Source organism: Engystomops pustulosus, chromosome 2 (genome assembly GCF_040894005.1).
Source record: "Engystomops pustulosus chromosome 2, aEngPut4.maternal, whole genome shotgun sequence".
Lineage (NCBI taxonomy): Eukaryota > Metazoa > Chordata > Amphibia > Anura > Leptodactylidae > Engystomops > Engystomops pustulosus.
In genome coordinates this window covers 251,495,736-251,516,300 of record NC_092412.1, presented here as the reverse complement: position 1 = coordinate 251,516,300, position 20,565 = coordinate 251,495,736, and the positions used below count along the sequence as shown (strand labels likewise).

The 20,565-nt window shown below is 50.0% G+C and overlaps 1 protein-coding gene across 4 annotated transcripts in view; it reads left to right on the top strand.

The window, feature by feature from the left end:
- Positions 1-20,565, top strand: part of BCL9 (BCL9 transcription coactivator) — a 132,292-nt gene that overhangs the window by 110,268 nt on the left and 1,459 nt on the right. For 3 of the 4 annotated variants that reach the window (XM_072138845.1, XM_072138846.1, XM_072138844.1), the window contains 7 exons: positions 5,319-5,394; positions 7,792-8,088; positions 9,402-9,718; positions 11,064-11,247; positions 11,865-11,964; positions 12,597-14,844; positions 18,687-18,944. In XM_072138845.1, coding sequence (XP_071994946.1) covers positions 7,847-8,088; positions 9,402-9,718; positions 11,064-11,247; positions 11,865-11,964; positions 12,597-14,844; positions 18,687-18,944 — 3,349 coding nt within the window. In that variant the 5' untranslated portion in view covers positions 5,319-5,394; positions 7,792-7,846. Of the gene's footprint in view, positions 1-5,318; positions 5,395-6,626; positions 6,723-7,791; positions 8,089-9,401; positions 9,719-11,063; positions 11,248-11,864; positions 11,965-12,596; positions 14,845-18,686; positions 18,945-20,565 lie in introns of those variants that run through there. The other variant, XM_072138847.1, reaches the window with a different exon arrangement.

Here is a 20,565-nt window from a genome sequence, read left to right as displayed (position 1 = left end):
ATTACACTTCTCTCCAGGACTATACATAACTCTGGCTGCACAGAGCACAGCAGTGTGAGGACGCACACCCAGTGCACTTGCAGTAGCTACAAATCCATGTTACATAGCCCTGCTGCTACAACATACTCAAAGGTCTGATTATGCATCTCTTCAGGGTTTGCACAGCAGTGTGAGGACTTGCCAACAGTGCACTTAGTGAAGCAACAATCCTGGAATATAAATGTAGTGCTGTGGCATTGCTGCTTTTGTGTGTTTAGATTATGGAATATTCTGAGATTTTGATGACTAGTATGGCTCAGGTTTGCCATTCAGGACACTAGGAAAGCTGGGTTGTGTTTCTCTTTTCCGGTGGCTTGTGTCTGGCCGAGATCATTATCCATGTATGACGCATCCGTGTGTCTGGTGGTCGGGGAGGGTCAGCGTAGGGCGATTACACGCGTGGGAACAGAGAAGTGTCAGCCTTTGGGTTTTGTGGTCTCTTCTTCCTCCAGAGCGGCCGGGGGGGGGGGGGGGGGGGTCACTGTATGTATATACACAGTAGAAGAAATAATGTAAACTCCATTGATTAACATTTGATGGATATTCTTTAAGGGGTCACAAGGTCACCAGAACCGGGTTCTACAAAAGTATCAATATAAAACCTTTATTACATACATAACATGTGATGATGATAATCAGAGAAAGATTATAATGAGATGTTCTGCAGGTCCCAGCAGCCACCAGTCAGTAAGGAGAGCAAAGGACCTCAACACCAGCCACAGGACATCACCAGTCAGTAAGGAGAGCAAAGGACCTCAACACCAGCCACAGGACATCACCAGTCAGTAGGGAGAGCACAGGACCTCAACACCAGCCACAGGACATCACCAGTCAGTAGGGAGAGCACAGGACCTCCGCACCGGCCACAGGACATCACCAGTCAGTAAGGAGAGCAAAGGACCTCAACACCAGCCACAGGATGTCACCAGTCAGTAAGGAGAGCAAAGGACCTCAACACCAGCCACAGGATGTCACCAGTCAGTAGGGAGAGCACAGGACCTCCACACCGGCCACAGGACATCACCAGTCAGTAAGGAGAGCAAAGGACCTCAACACCAGCCACAGGACATCACCAGTCAGTAGGGAGAGCACAGGACCTCCGCACCGGCCACAGGACATCACCAGTCAGTAAGGAGAGCGCAGGACCTCCGCACCGGCCACAGGACACCACCAGTCAGTAGGGAGAGCACAGGACCTTAGCACAGGCCACAGGACATCGCCAGTCAGTAGGGAGAACACAGGATCTCCACACCGGCCACAGGACATCACCAGTCAGTAGGGAGAGCGCAGGACCTCCGCACCGGCCACAGGACATCACCAGTCAGTAGGGAGAGCGCAGGACCTCCGCACCGGCCACAGGACATCACCAGTCAGTAGGGAGAGCGCAGGACCTCCGCACCGGCCACAGGACATCACCAGTCAGTAGGGAGAGCGCAGGACCTCCGCACCGGCCACAGGACATCACCAGTCAGTAGGGAGAGCGCAGGACCTCCGCACCGCCCACAGGACATCACCAGTCAGTAGGGAGAGCGCAGGACCTCCGCACCGGCCACAGGACATCACCAGTCTCTGCTCTGCTCTTCTTCCAGTCTCTTCCTCAGTTCTGTGGCTGTTGTAGGTTTCTTGTCCAGAACTTTGTCACCAAGGTTTGGATCAGGACTCTGGGCTGTGGCCGTTACATTGTTTCAATGTTTTCTGTTACAAGTTACTGCTTTATCCCTTTTGCTGTGTGACTGGGGCACTGCCCTGTATGAAAACTGGTGGATGATTGAGTGATGAGCACAAGGAAGGAACCACGTGTTTTGGAAGAAGGTTCTGATACACTTGTAATCACTCCCCCATGTAGGTGTATGAGAGGTCCAACTCCTGCTGCAGAAAACATTCTCCAAACCATGACACTTCCTCCACCACATATCACTGATTTCTTTACACACTTTGGGTTCAGTCTTTCCCCATTCTGTCGACCAGCATGATATTTCCCGTCAGGCCCAAGTAAATTAAACTTTCATCACTTAGATGAGTCCAGCCTTTTGATTTTTTTTGTGCTAATGAGCGATAGTGACTGAAGCAGAGTCCGCTTTCAGTCCAAATGCTCTTCAACATGGAGACCCCTTCACAAGGAGACAGATCCTTAACCTGTTCAGTGCTGAACGAGTGGCAATAACAGCTGCAGTGATGCAACGATTACCCATGGAGATTCTCTGCATTATCCCGTCCTCTCTTGCGTTTGTCTTCCTGAGGGACTTGGTGGTTTTTGTGATGGTGTAAAGATGCAATATTCTAGAAATCCAACTTGTTTCATCTTCTCTTCTTATGGCTGATGGGGGTCACCCCCTTTTTGGTCTTCATCTGTACAACCTGCTGCGGGAGAGTTTGTCACTTTTGCAATCAATGCAAACTGTAAGGTTCGGTGCCAGTGACATCGGGTGACAATTGACACCAATAACTTGCAGGGATCTTAAAGTGTTCCTTAATTTTGATCAGTGTCTTTTACAATTAACTTGTTTATATTTTTATTCTGTGTTTTTTTAGAATTTATACAATTTATGAAAAAAAGCTTAAGATACTGATATTCGTGTCAGGAAATAATCACATAGGGCGACACAATGACTGCGACGTTTGTCTGGTTACTTTGTATATACGGTGACATCACATGGTCCCGCAGGACGTGTAGGTACATGACAGGAGGTGAAGTACAGAATTTTAGACAGATTTATGGCCTTTGCCTCGTCTCTTCACCCTATACCTCAGGTAGTGCTGTACTGCAGGCAGGTAATAGTTAAGAAATCCTCCTCCGGCATTGGTTCTTCTGTATCTGGGAAAGCTGGGTGGTCTCCTGACATATTCTGTAATTTTTTTCAGTTTTTTTTCCCCCTTGTGGCTGAGCTGTAGTGTAAAGCATGGTGGAGAGAGGGACATCCTGAGCCTGTGATTGGATGTGTAGTCACTGCCGGATCCCCATAGACTTCAGTAGATGTAACATCTCGCCTGTTACTCATCTGCTGGATTTTCTGCTCGACCGGCCGGGACACATTACATGTCATTAGCAGAACCGCCAGGGTGTCCGGGCTCCCGCCACCTCCTGCCTAATTGAAAGGTCGCTTAGTTTTCAAGATCTCTGCTTGCTGCTGCTTTATTTACATGTAAAATGTATCAGGTGTGACCAAGTAGACTGCACCCGGTGGGACGTATTATATGTATATTCCATGATTGCAGCTTCTATAGATGTGTCCTCACACTGCTGCGCTCTGCGCTTTCTGCAGCCAGTGTTTGGTTTTGTTCCTTGCAGAGATGTGTAATTATACCATTGTGTATGTTGTTAGTAGCAGCAGGACTGTGAAATATGAATTTATATTCCAGGATTGTACTGTGGGTGCGTCCTCACACTGCTGTGCTCTTTGTAGACAGTGTTCGGGATTGTCCATAAAGAGATGTTTAATCAGATCACTGTGTGTATTGTTAGTAGCAGCAGGACTGTGATACATGGGTTTATATACTTGGATTGTACTGGGGGCGTGTCCTCGCACTGCTGTTCTCTGTGCTCTCTGTATATTTACATGCACACACCATGGATATGGCAGGATTGTAGCATACTGGTTCGATGCTAGGGGGCGCCACAAGCTGCTGTGCAGGAAGGTGGAGCGTTCCATTGTACGAGGGGGGGTGGTTGTTGTGTCTCTGTAGACTGATCTGCCATGTCGGATAATGCACGTGGCGTCTTCATTAACAAGTCTTCCACGATTAATTATACATCATCAGGTCTCGTATTCCCTAAGCGCCGCTCATCCCTCCTTACCGCTATTTGGGGGGCATCGTGTTGTTGGCGCATTTCTGGAAAAGCTGGGTGACAGCTTTAGCGCCTCCTGTGATGACTCTTGTCTACTTCGTAGTTATGCTGAGTACCGCAAGGGAATACTTTGATGTAGTGCATTCCGGAGTCTTGGAAAGTTGGGTCTGTTGTTTCTGGGAAAGCTGTGTGACACTTGAATGGTGAATAAGATCAGTTATCGAGACAAAGGAGCGCTCCAGTAAGATTTAACCATCTTGGAAAGCTGGGTGACTCCAGTGGTAGCTGTCTTATAAACCTTGATCTCATTTCTCTCCCTACAGAGGTTACCCAGCTTTCCAAGACTCTGTGGACATAATTTGGACTAGTGTCCTGGAACACTGGGTGAATAGTTCTGTAGTAGGGTCCTTTTTGGAAAGCTGGGTGCCTAGTGCTGTAGAAGGACCATGTTGGAAAGCTGGGTGGCCACACTTGTTAGAGCTGCAATGGGGGACTGTATCCGTTGTCACCCAGCTTTCCTATAAATCAGGTTTACCCTATAATTGCTCCTTATGAAGTACACACCCAGCTTTCCATGACTCTTTGCATAAGTTTGCTGATGTTCCTTTCAGGGATCTTGGAAGGCTGGGTAATGAGTGTCTGTGTATAAGAACGGGAAGGTAATGACTAGAGGTGAGCGAGCCCCCATGGTTCTGTTTGGCGAGGTGTCGCTGAACCCAATCACAGCCATAACCAGCTGCTAGGGGCGTTCATTTGCCGTGTTGGCTGTTCGACCACAAATTGGGCAATTTATGCGGGTCGAGCGTGCCGACCCCGAACAGGAACATTGGATCCGCTCCTCTCTAGTGATGACCCATACCAGTGCTGTATCTGGCCATCCAGTGACCATATTGGTTGTCTGTGTATAGGAAAGCTGGGTGTTGACTCAGGTAACCAATATGGTCACTGTATGCCCAATGATAGCACTGGCAGGAGTTGTCACCCAACTTTTCTAGAGATAGATGACCAATGTATCCTCTATTACAGCACTGATGGGGTCATCATTTAAGCTTCCCTATACAAAATCAAGTGCTTTAATAGAGAATACATTAGCTCTGTACACAGGAAAGCTGGGTGGGAAAGCTCTAACGCTGCTATGTCGGGACATCCAGTGATCAGATTGTTTAGGTGGGAAAGCTGGGTGTTATTCCTGCTGCCATTGATCTGTAATAAGTCACTTACATATGAATTAGCTTTTTTTTTCCATTCAGGAGCCCTATAAAGTTGGCCGTTTATAGTCTATAACGACCTGTTGGTCGGAAGTAGCCTTATTATGTGACTAATACTGCTGCCTTTCAGGAACCTTGCACAGCTGGGTTCCCGGGAGCTGTAATGAGTGATGGTCACCCAGCTTTCCAAGGATCCTGGTAAATCTGCTTTTCTTTATTAGGAGGACATATTTCTCTTATGTGGAGGGGTTAATAATCCGCCTCCTTCCTGTGTTCTCTTGCAGGTGATTGCGCTTCCGTTGTAAGGTCCTCACTGACTGGCAGGATGAGTAGCGCCGTATCGTGACCCCAGGGGCCCTGGTGAGTAATCCCCCAACATCTGCCTCCTCCTGTGTGGAGTCGCTTATCCACTTCTTCCCCACCTACAGCTCTGGCCTCGTACACGCTGCCCATTATGCTCTATGTCAGTGATGGCGAACCTTTTAGAGACCGAGTGCCCAAACTACAACCAAGACCCACTTATTTATCGCAAAGTGCCAACACAGAAATGTAATTTATGATTTATACTCCCTGCTCTGTCACAGCTTTCATTGATACCAGCACCTGAGGACAACAATAAAGCAGAAAATAGAAGAAATTTGGATGATCATTGTAGCTTCCCTTCAGCGTCCCATAAACAGTAAGAATTGTCAGGGCCGGAGCAGGAGCTACAATGATAATCCAGATCTGTCCACACCTTCCCACTCCTCCAGTAGTCCCAGGTAGCACTGTTACTTTAATATAACTCTGTGCACAGCAAGTCCTGGGCTGTCTGGGACTACAGGAAGATACCTGGAGTCATCTCTGGTGATGGCCTGAGTGCCCACAGAAAGGGCTCCGAGTGCCACCTCTGGCACCCGTGCCATAGGTTAGCCACCACTGCTCTATGTTCTCCTTCTGTCAGAATTACAGACGTGTTGTCCTCACACTGCTGTTCTCTGGATGTAATCGCTCTACATCCCCCTCCTCTCTGCTCTATGTAACTGCTGTGGTATTGAAACTGGAATCCTGCACCAGCTGTTACTCGGTGTAAAGGGGAGGGGCTTTGTAGAAGCACAATGCAAGGAGCTAAGGGCACAGCAGTGTGAGGGAGCAGGAGACCGGATCTTGGACACTTGGGGAGACTTGTGACCCCTTATCTCTGGGGGTCCATGTAGTCACTTATTCCCTGTCCACATGTCCTATGTGAAGGCCTGTGACTCTACTATTACCAGTACTACTACTAAGATGATGGGCGTTGTAGTCCTACAATGCTTGGGCACCACAAGCTGGAAAGCGATACCCTGAGGCAATACTAATGGTCACTGAGGTCCCCCAGTTTCTAATACCCAGGGCCTCGTATATATTCTAATTATCCACATTTGCTGTGTATAAAAGTTGTTTTGGGCAAGAAGTACCTGAAATTTTTGGAGGCCGATTCTGGTTCAATCACTGATTTAACCCATATCCCAATATTAGGCTTAGAAATGGCTCTTGTTCCCCTGGCGGCCAATGAGCATCCAGCTCTTATCTCTGCAGCATGGTTTGAGAAATGCTAGTTGAGCTGTGATTGGTTGCTATGGGGAACGAGGCCTGTAGTGGTGATGAAGCCCTTGTGGTTCTGTCGTTTGCCTGCTGTGCTCATGGGAAATTATTGATCACCTCTCGCAGTAATTGGGGATTAATATCTAAATGGCAGCGCTCCTGCCCCTCAGTATAGACATGGCAGCAGGAATCTCCACACTGTCGGTCGTCTTCTTTCAGCAAATTGTGTGTGTAATGTTAAGTTATACAATTTTTCCAATATACTTTCTGTATCAATTTGTCAAAGGTTTCTAGATCTCTGCTTGCTGTCATTGTACAGTAAGCTTAATTGTTTACTTCCTTTGTATAGAAACTGGTCCCTGGTCATGTGATGTCATACAGTTTTCTATAAAAAACCATGCACTTGTGTGACATCACATGACCAGGGATGTATAACGAGCCGTGCACCTGTGTGACATCACATGACCAGGGAGATAACGAGCCGTGCACCTGTGTGACATCACATGGCCAGGGAGATAACGAGCCGTGCACCTGTGTGACATCACATGACCAGGGATGTATAACGAGCCGTGCACCTGTGACATCACATGACCAGGGATAAAACGAGCCGTGCACCTGTGTGACATCACATGACCAGGAATATAACAAGCCGTGCACCTGTGTAACATCACATGACCAGGGATATAACGAGCCGTGCACCTGTGTAACATCACATGACCAGGGATATAACGAGCCGTGCACCTGTGTGACATCACATGACCAGGGATGCATAACGAGCCGTGCACCTGTGTGACATCACATGACCAGGGATGCATAACGAGCAGTGCACCTGTTTGACATCACATGACCAGGGATGCATAACGAGCAGTGCACCTGTTTGACATCACATGACCAGGGATGTTTAACGAGCCGTGCACCTGTGCGACATCACATGACCAGGGATGTATAACGAGCCGTGCACCTGTGTGACATCACATGACCAGGGATTGGTGTTTATCCACAGGAAATAAACAGTGAAGCTTTTTTATAGATCTCTGCTTGCTGTTCTTCTGTACAAAGTGAGGAATTGACAAAGTATATTGGAAAATTGTAGAACTTTTCATTACACAAACTATATCAATTATTTTCTAAAACTGGACTGAACCCTTTACCTGTGACTTCCAGTTGCTCACGTTGCGGCCCTTTGTCTTGCAGTGTGCCCTGGCAATGCACAGCGTTCCCTCCGCAGCGACAGCCACATGTCCGAAGAATGCTGGAATTGCAGGAGGGGAGAACCCACTTCAACAAGAGAGAGCGAAACAAAAAGGAGAAGGACGAGCAGAAGGACAACACTGACAAAAGCACTTCACAGAAAGCTCATCTGAAGCCCCCCAGCCCCCCAAAGAACCTGGCCAGCCCCAGCGCAACCTCTGTGACCGCCAGCTCCGGAGCTCTGTCAATGCATTCCAGTAACCCCAAAGTGCGCAACTCCCCGTCAGGAAACACACAGAGGTAGGAGATCCTCCATCCTTAAAGGGGTTGTCCGGAATGTGACAATCATGGCTGCCTCTTTTCAAAAATGGCTCTTGGGTGGTGTGTGCTATTGCATCTAAGCTCCATTCATCTCTGTACAGCTCAGCTGCAATACCACCACCAACCATGGTGGGGTGTGGCGCTGTGTTTGGAAGAAAGCAGCCATGTTTTTTGAGCCAGTTTTCAAGGATTTGTCTTGCCTTTTAAACACCAAGTTGAGTGTCGTAGAGACCAGAGCAACGTGCTCCTTAATTTCTGATCCTTTTAGACATATGGAGTGTCGGCGCTCCCAACGTTCTGACCCGTTCTTAAGTCAGGACAGGAACCAGTTTTTGTAATCTTTAGGGATCCCATTCCACCACCAATCATATTGTTCTTCCCATTCCTGTGGATAGAAGATAGTGATAGGAAGAGGTTATACCAAGTCTTATCTCTTGGCCGAAGGTAGATAGTGTACATGAAAGATCCAAGGCAACTCTGATTAGTTTGTCCTGTGAGGCCAATGGATGGAGGGGATAACACTATAGTCTCATAGTCCATTTTATATTTCTAAGCGGATGTCACTGCTGTATCCGGACACTTACCGGAGTGGGACCAGTGCCGTCATTGTCATGTTCCCACGAGGCCAGTGACTGTCAGGAATGGGGGCAGCAACAACGCAAGGACAAGGGGTATCTTTTATTTTACTTGCTGCCCTTTAACCCCCTTCTTGGCAGGGGGTCCCTGGGGTACGAGTCTGCATGATAATGGTTGAGGGGTGTTCCGGGTGTTGCTCTGCATGGCTGTTGCACGAGTTGACGTAACGCTTTGTTTACCCTGCGCAGCCCTCACTGTGTACATAGAAACATAGAGCTGTGTATTGACAGAGCAGCTCCAGGAAGATCTCATGTCATCAGGTCCTGGCCAGTGCCTGACCCCCAAATCCGATGTAACAACTAACGTAATCTCATCGCTCAGTACCCTTATCTATCAGCGGGGACAAGAGCCCCACCGTTGTGCATGTGGCTGTGTTTGGTGCTCTGGGTGCAGTACCAGACACGGCCATGTGAAGGAGTGGTGCTGTTGAGCTTTACACTTCCACAATCGCTTTGTAAGCGGAAGCCATCACGTGCCTTCAATTTGACATCCAAAAAGTCTGGTAATCTGGAATAATGTTTTCATGTAATGTACCATTTAGTCGGGAGAATATATTTCACATTGGCCTCAGTCTGACCCCCTCATAATGAATTCGGGGAATATTACCATGTCTTTGCAACGTGTAATCCTATATATTTTTTAATTTCTTTTTCCAGCAGCCCAAAATCAAAGCCAGAGGTTATGGTCCACCCTCCCTCCGTCATGTCTCCTTCTGGCAACCCCCAGCTGGACGCCAAGTTCTCCAGCCAGGGGAAACAGGGAGGGTCTACAAGTCAGTCGCAAGCCTCCCCTTGTGACCCCAAAAGTGGCAACCACACCCCCAAACCAATGCAGGGTCCCGGGGGCAGTATGGGACTAAAGAACGGGGCCGGCAACGGAGCCAAAGGGAAGGGCAAAAGGGAAAGGAGTATTTCTGCTGAATCGTTTGACCAGAGAGACCCAGGAACCCCCACTACAGACTCTGAAATTAAAGGTGAGGTCCGGATCTAACTGCAGGGGGGAGGGGATTGGTATCATAATGGATGTTGGGGTTACATAGTTATGTCTAATGTGGGGTAAGTAGATGTGCATTGTCTATGTTTGCATTTTCTGCAAAGCATGCGGCCTTTCACTGTATAGTGGTTGGGTGTGGTATTGCAGCTCGGGCCCATTCCCTTGAATAGGTCTGAGCTTCAGCCATCAACTTTGCTGGAACCGCTTCTCAATTCCCAGCCTCTGCTGCACCGTACAATTGCCCCCCACCCCCCTCCGCGACAAATCATACAGTGACCTTACATCCATCAGTCTGGATTCAGCTCAACCCCATCCAAATACTAAGCATGGCCACTATACAATGTACAGCGCTCTGCTTGGCTTACTCTGAGGAGGCTGCTGGTCTTCTCCTTAAAGAAAATCTCCCATCAAAATCAGGCAAAAGCCAGGGACACTTACTGATCCAGGCACCGTATACTTGTTATCCATGGCCTCATTCCTTCTAAAAACCTACTGGTAAAATTATGCTAATGGTCCCTAAAGACGTTAGGGGAGCATTACAGAACCCCTCAGTGCTGTTACTTCATATGGTGTTACATTCTTACCTTTCCCCCTGCTCCATCAACCCACAACGCAGTGTAACAGGCTGTGAAGCTACAACACGGAGGTGATCTGGTAACCTCCCCCTAGGAACCCTTCTAGTAAAATTATAAAAGTTGAAGGCCATGGATAACAAAATTGAGAAAATTAACAGTCACGTTGCCTGGATCATGGTTTATCATGATGGATGTTGATCTGTCCCCAGTTCTCCAGACAGTTTCTTTTTGAGGAGGTCGGGGGGCACTGGGTCTATACTATAGTCGGCCGCAGGATCCGTGACCCGTTGACTGCATGCAATGTAGAACGGTTCATCCTATCAATCTAGTAGTCACACTGCGACCTCGCTCCTCTGTGGACACCGCGGGACGTTTTCTTGGTTTCCATTGTTTATAGATTGGTGCCTGGCAGGGGAAGGGTTACACAGACTTTGCTTAGATCACAGGGAATTCCAGGAGTGACATCATCACGAAACCTCGGCAGCAGGAAACGTGCGGATCAGGTTTCACACCAGACACGACCACTAATGGATCCGTGGAAACCTCCAACATAACGGCAGAGAGACGTTCTGACTAATGGGGATCGTATCCGAAGAGAAATCCGGACTTGGGGAACTTTCTATTTTCTTATACAAATTGTCCGGACTTTAATTACACGGATTATCACTGGGATAAAATTCTTCCCTTTCTTGTAAAATGTACTGACCTTTCCATTGATGATTATTTATAATATCGTTTTTTTTTCTTAAGACTGCAACACTACAGATCCAGCGATGCCCTTGGAGTCGCACGCGCCCCACACCATGACCCCTTCCAATACCTCCGTCCCCAGGTCTTCCACTCCTTCTCATGGGTCAACGATGCTGGACTCCGCACCTGGGAGGAAAACGCCATCAAAAGTCGTCTACGTCTTTTCTACTGAAATGGCCAACAAGTAAGTCACGTCCTCCAGAATTAATGAGGTCTCCTGGAACGGAGTGGTCACAGTCAGCAAAGAACAGCGCCATACATTGCATAGTGGTTGTGGGTGGTATTGCGGCTCCATTCATTTGGCTGTGTAAATTTGTGAACGACAGATGCCACAGCTTCAAACATTGGGTCACTACGGGTCTCACACTCTCAATAATGATGTCCAATAACAGGGGACGGAACCTTTTGGATGACAGCCATGAACAGCATGTATTTTAAAATGTAATTGTCCCCCCTCTTGTAGATTGGTAGCGGGATGGTTAGCCCCAGCACAGCGCTGATACCGATTTTATTTAAGATGCCATCAAAGGAACCTATGGCCAGCGAGCCATGTGTTCCCGAATCTATAAGCAGCCCTGGAATATAGTTTTCCAATTCCCAAGCCGGTTTCACCTCTTTATACTCCAGAGCTGCGCTCACAGTTCTGCTGGTGGATGTTGGACACAGTCAGCAAGTTTGCAGCATAGATGAGATCCCATTGCAGGCAGATTAACCCTTTTTATGTCCCAAACACTTTTGTAGATGATTTTTAGACTGCATTTTTTTTCCCCATCATTAACCTTTGCCTCTCTGATCCCGCAGAGCTGCAGAAGCCGTTATGAAGGGGCAAGCCGAATCCATTGTCCTCTTCCACATACAGAGCACCTCAAACAGCAAAGCTGAACGCACTTCAACGCCTACGGTGGGTTATGGCTCCACTTTTTTTTTGTTTCTGTGCAGAAATGTTCTATCTTTTATTGATCTCATTGCTGCAGTGTAAAGCAAGGTGGAGGAACACAGCCACAGCTTCTGATGAGGACAGGGCATTAACATTTTGACAACGGGGAGCAGCTTTTAAAATGGGAGAAAAAAAAAAATATATCCTTCCAGAGGGGTCAGCTGGTTCCAATATTACTGGGCAAGAAGAGATGACATCCTCTTCATTGGCTGTAGCTAACCTTGGTGGTCACATGTAACCAACCAGGAAAGCAAGTGATTGGCTCAGCCAGTGTGGGCACACAAATGCCGTCATTTCCATTTCCAAGTGGCTGAAGCCTTATAAGATCAGAGAGCTGCTACTAGAACTGGGGAGTATAGTGTATGCTTTTGATATATATTTTTATAGAATATTTTTTTTAGTTACCCCATATTTAAAAAAAAATCTTTTAAAATCACAAGCTCCCCCTAGTGGTGGCTGCAGGCAGACATATTTTTATTATTTATCTCTAAATGGATTTAAAACTGTGTGACCTTATAAAGAAATAATGTGTGTAATGTGTGGATGTGTCGTCCTCCAGCGATATATTTACCACCTTCTCCTCTTTCTGGTTGCAGAATACTCCGATCTCTACAAACATTCGCAACGAACCTAAAGCAAACCCACGAGCACCTACCCCCCAGGAGCAGAACCATACACAAGCGGCCAAAGTGCAATCCAATCCGCCTGGTCCGGCACTGCCTTCCAAGCCCGCGGCTTCTCATTGCCCAGGTATCGGGCAGGATAGCGGCGGGGTGGTGGACAGCAAAATGGCAGCCAGCAGCCCTGCCAATCCTAACGTACTACAGACTGAAGGGTGCGGGCAGAGCTCTACGCCCAACAATCAAGCTGCCAGCCCAATGTCTCAGGGCAATGTCGCCCCTCCAGTAGACCCCAAGGCAGAGCCCAAAAGTTCCTCGCAGCCGGTACCCAGCGGGGATCAAGCATCGTTAGGAGACAATCCCGATGGACTTTCTCAAGAGCAGCTGGAGCATCGAGAGAGATCTTTACAGACCCTTAGAGACATTCAGCGGATGCTTTTCCCCGATGAGAAGGAGTTTGCCATAAAAGACATTACAGGCCAAAGTGGGGGTCCTCCACCAAACTCTGGAATGCTGGACAATCCTCAGAAAAAACTTGAAGGCCCTATCCAGGCCATGATGGCTCAATCACAAAACTTAGGCAAAGGCCCCGGCCCCCATCCTGACGGAGGGATGCCGTTTGGGCCCCAAGGACATCGGGACATGCCTTTTTCACCAGAGGATATGGTTCCCCCACCTATGAATCCTCAGCCTGGCCAAGACCACCTTGACCACATGACCCCCGAGCAGATGGCTTGGCTAAAACTACAGCAGGAGTTCTATGAGGAGAAGAGGCGTAAGCAGGAGCAGGCGGTGGTGCAGCAGCGCTCCTTACAGGACATGATGGTACACCAGCACGGGCCTAGGGGTATGGTAAGAGGTCCTCCACCCCCTTATCAAATGAACCCCGGGGAAAATTGGGGTCCTGGTGGCCCCGAGCCTTTTCCGGACGGTATGGGCATGCCTCACCCCATGCCCCCGAAAGGTATGCCTCCTCATCCGAATGTGCCTGGAAGCCAAATGCAGCGATTGCCTGGATTCGTCGGTATGATGAACCCAGAAATGGAAGGACCTAACGTTCCCAATCCTGCATCCAGGCCCGGGCTTCCTGGCGTTAACTGGCCAGATGAGGTGCCAAAAATTCCCGATGGACGTAATTTCCCTCCCGGACAAAACATATTCAGCGGCCCGGGGCGAGGCGAGAGGTTTCCCAACCCCCAAGGGATTCCGGATGAGATTTTTCATCAGCACGTAGCGGAAAAGCAGCTGGGCATGCCCCCCGGCATCGGCATGGAGGGCATCAGGCCGGTGATGGAGATGAACCGAGGCATGCCACCTCAGAGGAACATGGAGCCAGGCGGCGGCCTGTTCCCTCGGATGCCCGGAGATGCAGCACTGAGCCCGTCGCGGATGGAGTTCCACAAGGGAATGCCTCCCAACATGGGCCCCAATAGAGACGTAGAGTTCGGCATGGGCCCCGGCAATATGAACATGAAGGTGGACATGAACCTAAACATCAATATGAATTCTAACCAGCAGCTGATGCCTCCAAAGCTGAGGGACGTCATGGGCCCCGACGAGATGATAAAGATGCGGCCGGGGAGTACGGAGATGCTTCCCAACCAGCAAAAAATGCATCCGGCACCATTCGAGCACTCGCAGCAGGACTACGGCATGGGCTCCAGGCCTTATCTAAACATGTCCCAGCCTCCGGGAGGCCTGAGGAACCCACGAGAACAGATGGGGCCCGATCAAAGGACTAACAGCCGGCTCAGCCACATGCCACCTCTACCTCTCAATCCAAACAATAACCCAGGCAACCTCAACGTTGCGCCCCCCGGGCAGCGAGGCCTGGGCCGGAAGCCTTTGGATAACGTTTCTGTTTCGGGCGGTCAAGTGAACTCTCCTGGCGTCAACCCCTTAAAGTCCCCCACCATGCGCCAGGTCCAGTCTCCCATGCTGGGCTCCCCCTCTGCTAATCTTAAGTCCCCCCAAACGCCGTCTCAGTTAGCCGGGATGTTGACAGGACCAACGGCTGCAGCTGCTGCTTCCATTAAGTCCCCGCCGGTCATGGGGTCTGCTGCCGCTTCCCCTGTCCACCTGAAGTCTCCGTCCTTACCTGTACCTTCCCCAGGATGGACGTCTTCTCCTAAACCTCCAATGCAAAGTCCAGGAATCCCCCCAAACCAGCACAAACCGCCACTAGGCATCACCTCACCAGCCATGATGGGCAACATGGAGTCCGGTGAGTAATGATATGATGGAAAGGACTGATGTCCTTTAATGTCATCTTGGTCAACTTCATCATAATCTTCATTTCCTCCCCCTTCTTTGAGCTGTAATATGTGCATAAGAGCTGAATTCTCATTATGTCCTTATTTACATGGTTATTGTGTAATGTTGGTAGAATAGTGAGTGCAGCTTTGGAGTATAATACAGGATGTAACTCAGGATCAGTACAGGATAAGTAATGTCATGTATGTACACAGTGACTGCACCAGCAGCAGGATAGTGAGTGCAGCTTTGGAGTATAATACAGGATGTAACTCAGGATCAGTACAGGATAAGTAATGTCATGTATGTACACAGTGACTGCACCAGCAGCAGAATAGTGAGTGCAGCTCTGGAGTATAATACAGGATGTAACTCAGGATCAGTACAGGATAAGTAATGTCATGTATGTACACAGTGACTGCACCAGCAGCATAGTGAGTGCAGCTCTGGAGTATAATACAGGATGTAACTCAGGATCAGTACAGGATAAGTAATGTCATGTATGTACAGTGACTGCACCAGCAGCAGAATAGTGAGTGCAGCTCTGGGGTATAATACAGGATGTAACTCAGGATCAGTACAGGATAAGTAATGTCATGTATGTACACAGTGACTGCACCAGCAGCAGAATAGTGAGAGCAGCTCTGGAGTATAATACAGGATGTAACTCAGGATCAGTACAGGATAAGTAATGTCATGTATGTACACAGTGACTGCACCAGCAGCAGAATAGTGAGTGCAGCTCTGGAGTATAATACAGGATGTAACTCAGGATCAGTACAGGATAAGTAATGTCATGTATGTACACAGTGACTGCACCAGCAGCAGAATAGTGAGTGCAGCTCTGGAGTATAATACAGGATGTAACTCAGGATCAGTACAGGATAAGTAATGTCATGTATGTACACAGTGACTGCACCAGCAGCAGAATAGTGAGTGCAGCTCTGGGGTATAATACAGGATGTAACTCAGGATCAGTACAGGATAAGTAATGTCATGTATGTACACAGTGACTGCACCAGCAGCAGAATAGTGAGTGCAGCTCTGGAGTATAATACAGGATGTAACTCAGGATCAGTACAGGATAAGGAATGTCATGTATGTACACAGTGACTGCACCAGCAGCAGAATAGTGAGTGCAGCTCTGGAGTATAATACAGGATGTAACTCAGGATCAGTACAGGATAAGTAATGTCATGTATGTACACAGTGACTGCACCAGCAGCAGAATAGTGAGTGCAGCTCTGGGGTATAATACAGGATGTAACTCAGGATCAGTACAGGATAAGTAATGTCATGTATGTACACAGTGACTGCACCAGCAGCAGAATAGTGAGTGCAGCTCTGGGGTATAATACAGGATGTGCAGTTACTGTGGGTTTGCTGTTGGTGTCAGGATGATGCATATAATACTAGTAGTAGGAGGTGACGCTGTTGTTGCTGTGATTCTGTTTTTTTTTGTCTGGCAGGATTTTATTTATTTATTATATATTTTCCTTTTGATGATTCCCATTGATTTCCGTGGAGCCGGAGGCGGCGGTTTCCATGGCAGCTTTGTCCCTTACAGCTTTGTCCCTTACTCCGGGGAGACGTCCATCGTACCTCCTGGATACTTCATATATCTGCGTCTTGTCCCTGAGGGAGTGGGGGGGGGGGGGGGGCACATATGAGTAGGGATTAGTTATTTAGATCTCAGAAACTCATTATTAGATTATTTGGGGGGGGAGGGGGTAGTCCAACACCCTCCCCCCTACGGCAGAGCTGCACCCCTACTCCAAAGATGAGCAGAGAATGTCACAGGAAGAAGACAGCGCCGTGCTCAGTGCGGTGGTCAGACCTGGTTACTGCAGATCCCATTCATTTCGATAGTGACTAATCTGTAGTGACACGGTTCTGCCACGGCACAGAGAGCGGCGCTGTCTGCTCAGCGCTTCATGCTCTGTGAACATATGAAAACAGCCGATGTGTGGGGGTCCCTTTAAGAGTCGTCTCACTGTGTCCGTAAGTGCCCCCCATGAGAGTAAATGAGGCCCTTGTTGTGCATATCCGCCACCACTTACCCATAGGGGGCGCTCATGGGGCCCCATTCACCTGGTCTCTGTGTATGTGCGGGCGATGTGGGGTCTCCTACAAGTGGTGGAGTTATCGGAGGGGCTTGTGAGCTCCGGTTCACCAACAGCGAATTGCTTGGGGGGGGGCAAAGTCATGTGATGAGCAGAGAAGAGTCATATTTTAAGAGTCGCGTTTAGAGGCTGCAGGGGCAGAGCCACTTTCAGGCGTCCTTCTATTTCTTTCTATAGCACCGAGAAACCTGCTGCTGGTGTCATATGAAGGAACAGAATCTCATCTTTCAGATCAAGCTTGTGGTTCTGGGAGCTACAGAACCGGAGTTACATACTGTATCTCCGCTGGTGTGATCTGAAAGATGAGGCACCAGCTGCAGAAGATGGGGGGCATCTGAAGTGCTCTCCCCCTTATTCCTGTTCCTCTCAGAGCTGAAGGTTTGTTACTGGCTGGCCTGTGGGTGGAGGGGGCGGCGGCGCTGGCTGGCCTGTGGGTGGAGGGGGCGGCGGCGCTGGCTGGCCTGTGGGTGGAGGGGGCGGCGGCGCTGGCTGGCCTGTGGGTGGAGGGGGCGGCGGCGCTGGCTGGCCTGTGGGTGGAGGGGGCGGCGGCGCTGGCTGGCCTGTGGGTGGAGGGGGCGGCGGCGCTGGCTGGCCTGTGGGTGGAGGGGGCGGCGGCGCTGGCTGGCCTGTGGGTGGAGGGGGCGGCGGCGCTGGCTGGCCTGTGGGTGGAGGGGGCGGCGGCGCTGGCTGGCCTGTGGGTGGAGGGGGCGGCGGCGCTGGCTGGCCTGTGGGTGGAGGGGGCGGCGGCGCTGGCTGGCCTGTGGGTGGAGGGGGCGGCGGCGCTGGCTGGCCTGTGGGTGGAGGGGGCGGCGGCGCTGGCTGGCCTGTGGGTGGAGGGGGCGGCGGCGCTGGCTGGCCTGTGGGTGGAGGGGGCGGCGGCGCTGGCTGGCCTGTGGGTGGAGGGGGCGGCGGCGCTGGCTGGCCTGTGGGTGGAGGGGGCGGCGGCGCTGGCTGGCCTGTGGGTGGAGGGGGCGGCGGCGCTGGCTGGCCTGTGGGTGGAGGGGGCGGCGGCGCTGGCTGGCCTGTGGGTGGAGGGGGCGGCGGCGCTGGCTGGCCTGTGTGGAGGGGGCGGCGGCACTGGCTGGCCTGTGTGGAGGGGGCGGCGGCACGGCGCTGGCTGGCCTGTGGGTGGAGGGGTGGCACGGCGCTGGCTGGCCTGTGGGTGTGGGGGGGGGGGGGGTGGCGCTGGCTGGCCTGTGTGGAGGGGGCGGCGGCACTGGCTGGCCTGTGTGGAGGGGGCGGCGGCACTGGCTGGCCTGTGTGGAGGGGGCGGCGGCACTGGCTGGCCTGTGTGGAGGGGGCGGCGGCACTGGCTGGCCTGTGTGGAGGGGGCGGCGGCACTGGCTGGCCTGTGTGGAGGGGGCGGCGGCACTGGCTGGCCTGTGTGGAGGGGGCGGCGGCACTGGCTGGCCTGTGTGGAGGGGGCGGCGGCACTGGCTGGCCTGTGTGGAGGGGGCGGCGGCACTGGCTGGCCTGTGTGGAGGGGGCGGCGGCACTGGCTGGCCTGTGTGGAGGGGGCGGCGGCACTGGCTGGTCTGTGTGGAGGGGGCGGCGCTGGGGTCTCGGTTCAGTATTTGTCAAGCAGTAGTTGTACTGTTCCTGCTGTTGCGTGTAGTGAATATTATATGTGATTGACCGGAGTCTCGGGATTATTACCCAGCATTCACCTGTGTCTCCCTCCCCCTGACAGGAGGCCCCGCTCCGCCAGTCAGCCAGTCTGCTCCGATAAACCATCCTGGAAGTCTTCCCTCCAGCACTAGCTACACGATGGCACCTGAGCCCACCCTGTCCCAAAACCCGCTCTCCATTATGATGTCTCGGATGTCAAAGTTCGCCATGCCCAGCTCCACGCCGCTCTACCACGACGCCATCAAAACGGTGGCCAGCTCCGATGACGACTCCCCTCCCGCCCGATCGCCCAATCCACCACCTATGAATAACATGTCGGGTAAGTACAAAAGGGGGAGGGGGACAATGGGGGGGAATCTGTAAAATTTTAATTTAAAAACAAGTGTAAAAATCCCAAATCCTCTTTCACTAAACAAATAATTTTGGTTTTACACTGTGCAGCAAAAATTAAGCCTGGCGAGCAGAAGGGTCTCCCAGACCCCCCCCCCCCCCCCCTTGTCTCCCAGTACATAACTAAGAGTGATAAGATGATCCTGTGTTCTGCCCCATTGGTAACGGATAGGGGGGGGGTGGTCGATATTATATGGCTTCCCACATGAGCTGCTTGTAGGGGCTGTCAGGGGCAGATACCTCCCCATACATGGCAGGTGTCTGCTGCTAATACCCACAATCCTTGCTGCCACCAAACGTGGATTATAACCATTTAAAGTACAACTGATAAGTATAAACACTTTTACCTAGTTCTGCACGAAGCAAAAATAAGCAATTATCTAATTTACTCTGCTAGCCGCTAAACACCTGCAGATTACAGGTTTTACCTTATCCCACCGGGCTACTCTCCTTTTGTCATGCTTTCTGGTAACTATGGGAAACCGTACAGGAAGGCTGGAGAAGTGAGGACTCTTGTTGGGAGGAGCAGTAGTAGAGGATTGCAGGGAAAATAGGACGTGGAGTGATGTCACAAGCTCATGACTCATCACATGCTTCAGGTCCTCCAATTACAAACAAGCTGTGTCCTGATTCATGTGAATGCCCTCATTGCTCTGGCCTCACTGCCCTAAGCTGATGTCACAACCAGGAAGTGCTGCCGACCTCAGGAATAGCGGAGCATGATTTTATAAGAAGGGATGATAGATATATAGACTATATCTCAGGATAGGAAGTAGCCGGTAGCGTGATACAGCTATCATTGGAATGATCAGTCTCTCTACAGCTGTGCTAATGTTATAAATGCCCCCAAAATTATTGTAATTAAAAAAGAAAAATGTAAAAAAATGAAGACCTGAAAATTTCAAGTGTCTGATCTATTCCGATATAACGATGATTCTGTTATTCGATGAACACATAACTAGAGATGAGCGGACCCGACGTTCACCTTTGGCCGACACGACCCCGACCTGTTAGCCGGTCCAGCAAACTGATGCCCCGCCCATCTCTACTCGGTACCAAATCGCCATTTTGCTTTTTGGGGGAAAAAAAAAAGTGATCAAAGGGTCGTACAGCGCCCAATACTGTGTCACTAAAAACTACAACCAATCCAGAAAAAAATTACCCCTCTCATTCACAGCTCCATCAAAAAGTAATTGTTCTTCTACAATATTAAAAATCAAAAAAAATTTAAGTATTAAAATATAGTAAAACCATTACAAATTCAGTCCCTATGCGATCGTTGGGACCCGAGGGGATAAAGGCGCACAGTAAATAAAACACGTTTTAAAAAAACAAACGTTTTTTTGGGTCCAAGTTTTTTTGTAATAGAATTTTTTTTTTTTTCATGCTTCCCAGTCCATTACTTGGAATATTAAATGTTGGCCCACTACAGTTGATCCCACAGAAAACAAGCCCTCGTACATATTTGGATAATTGGGGGGGGGGAGTTATGGTGCAGGGAGAATAACAGAAGATAAAGAAGCAAAAAAATATTTTATTGATTTACAAAA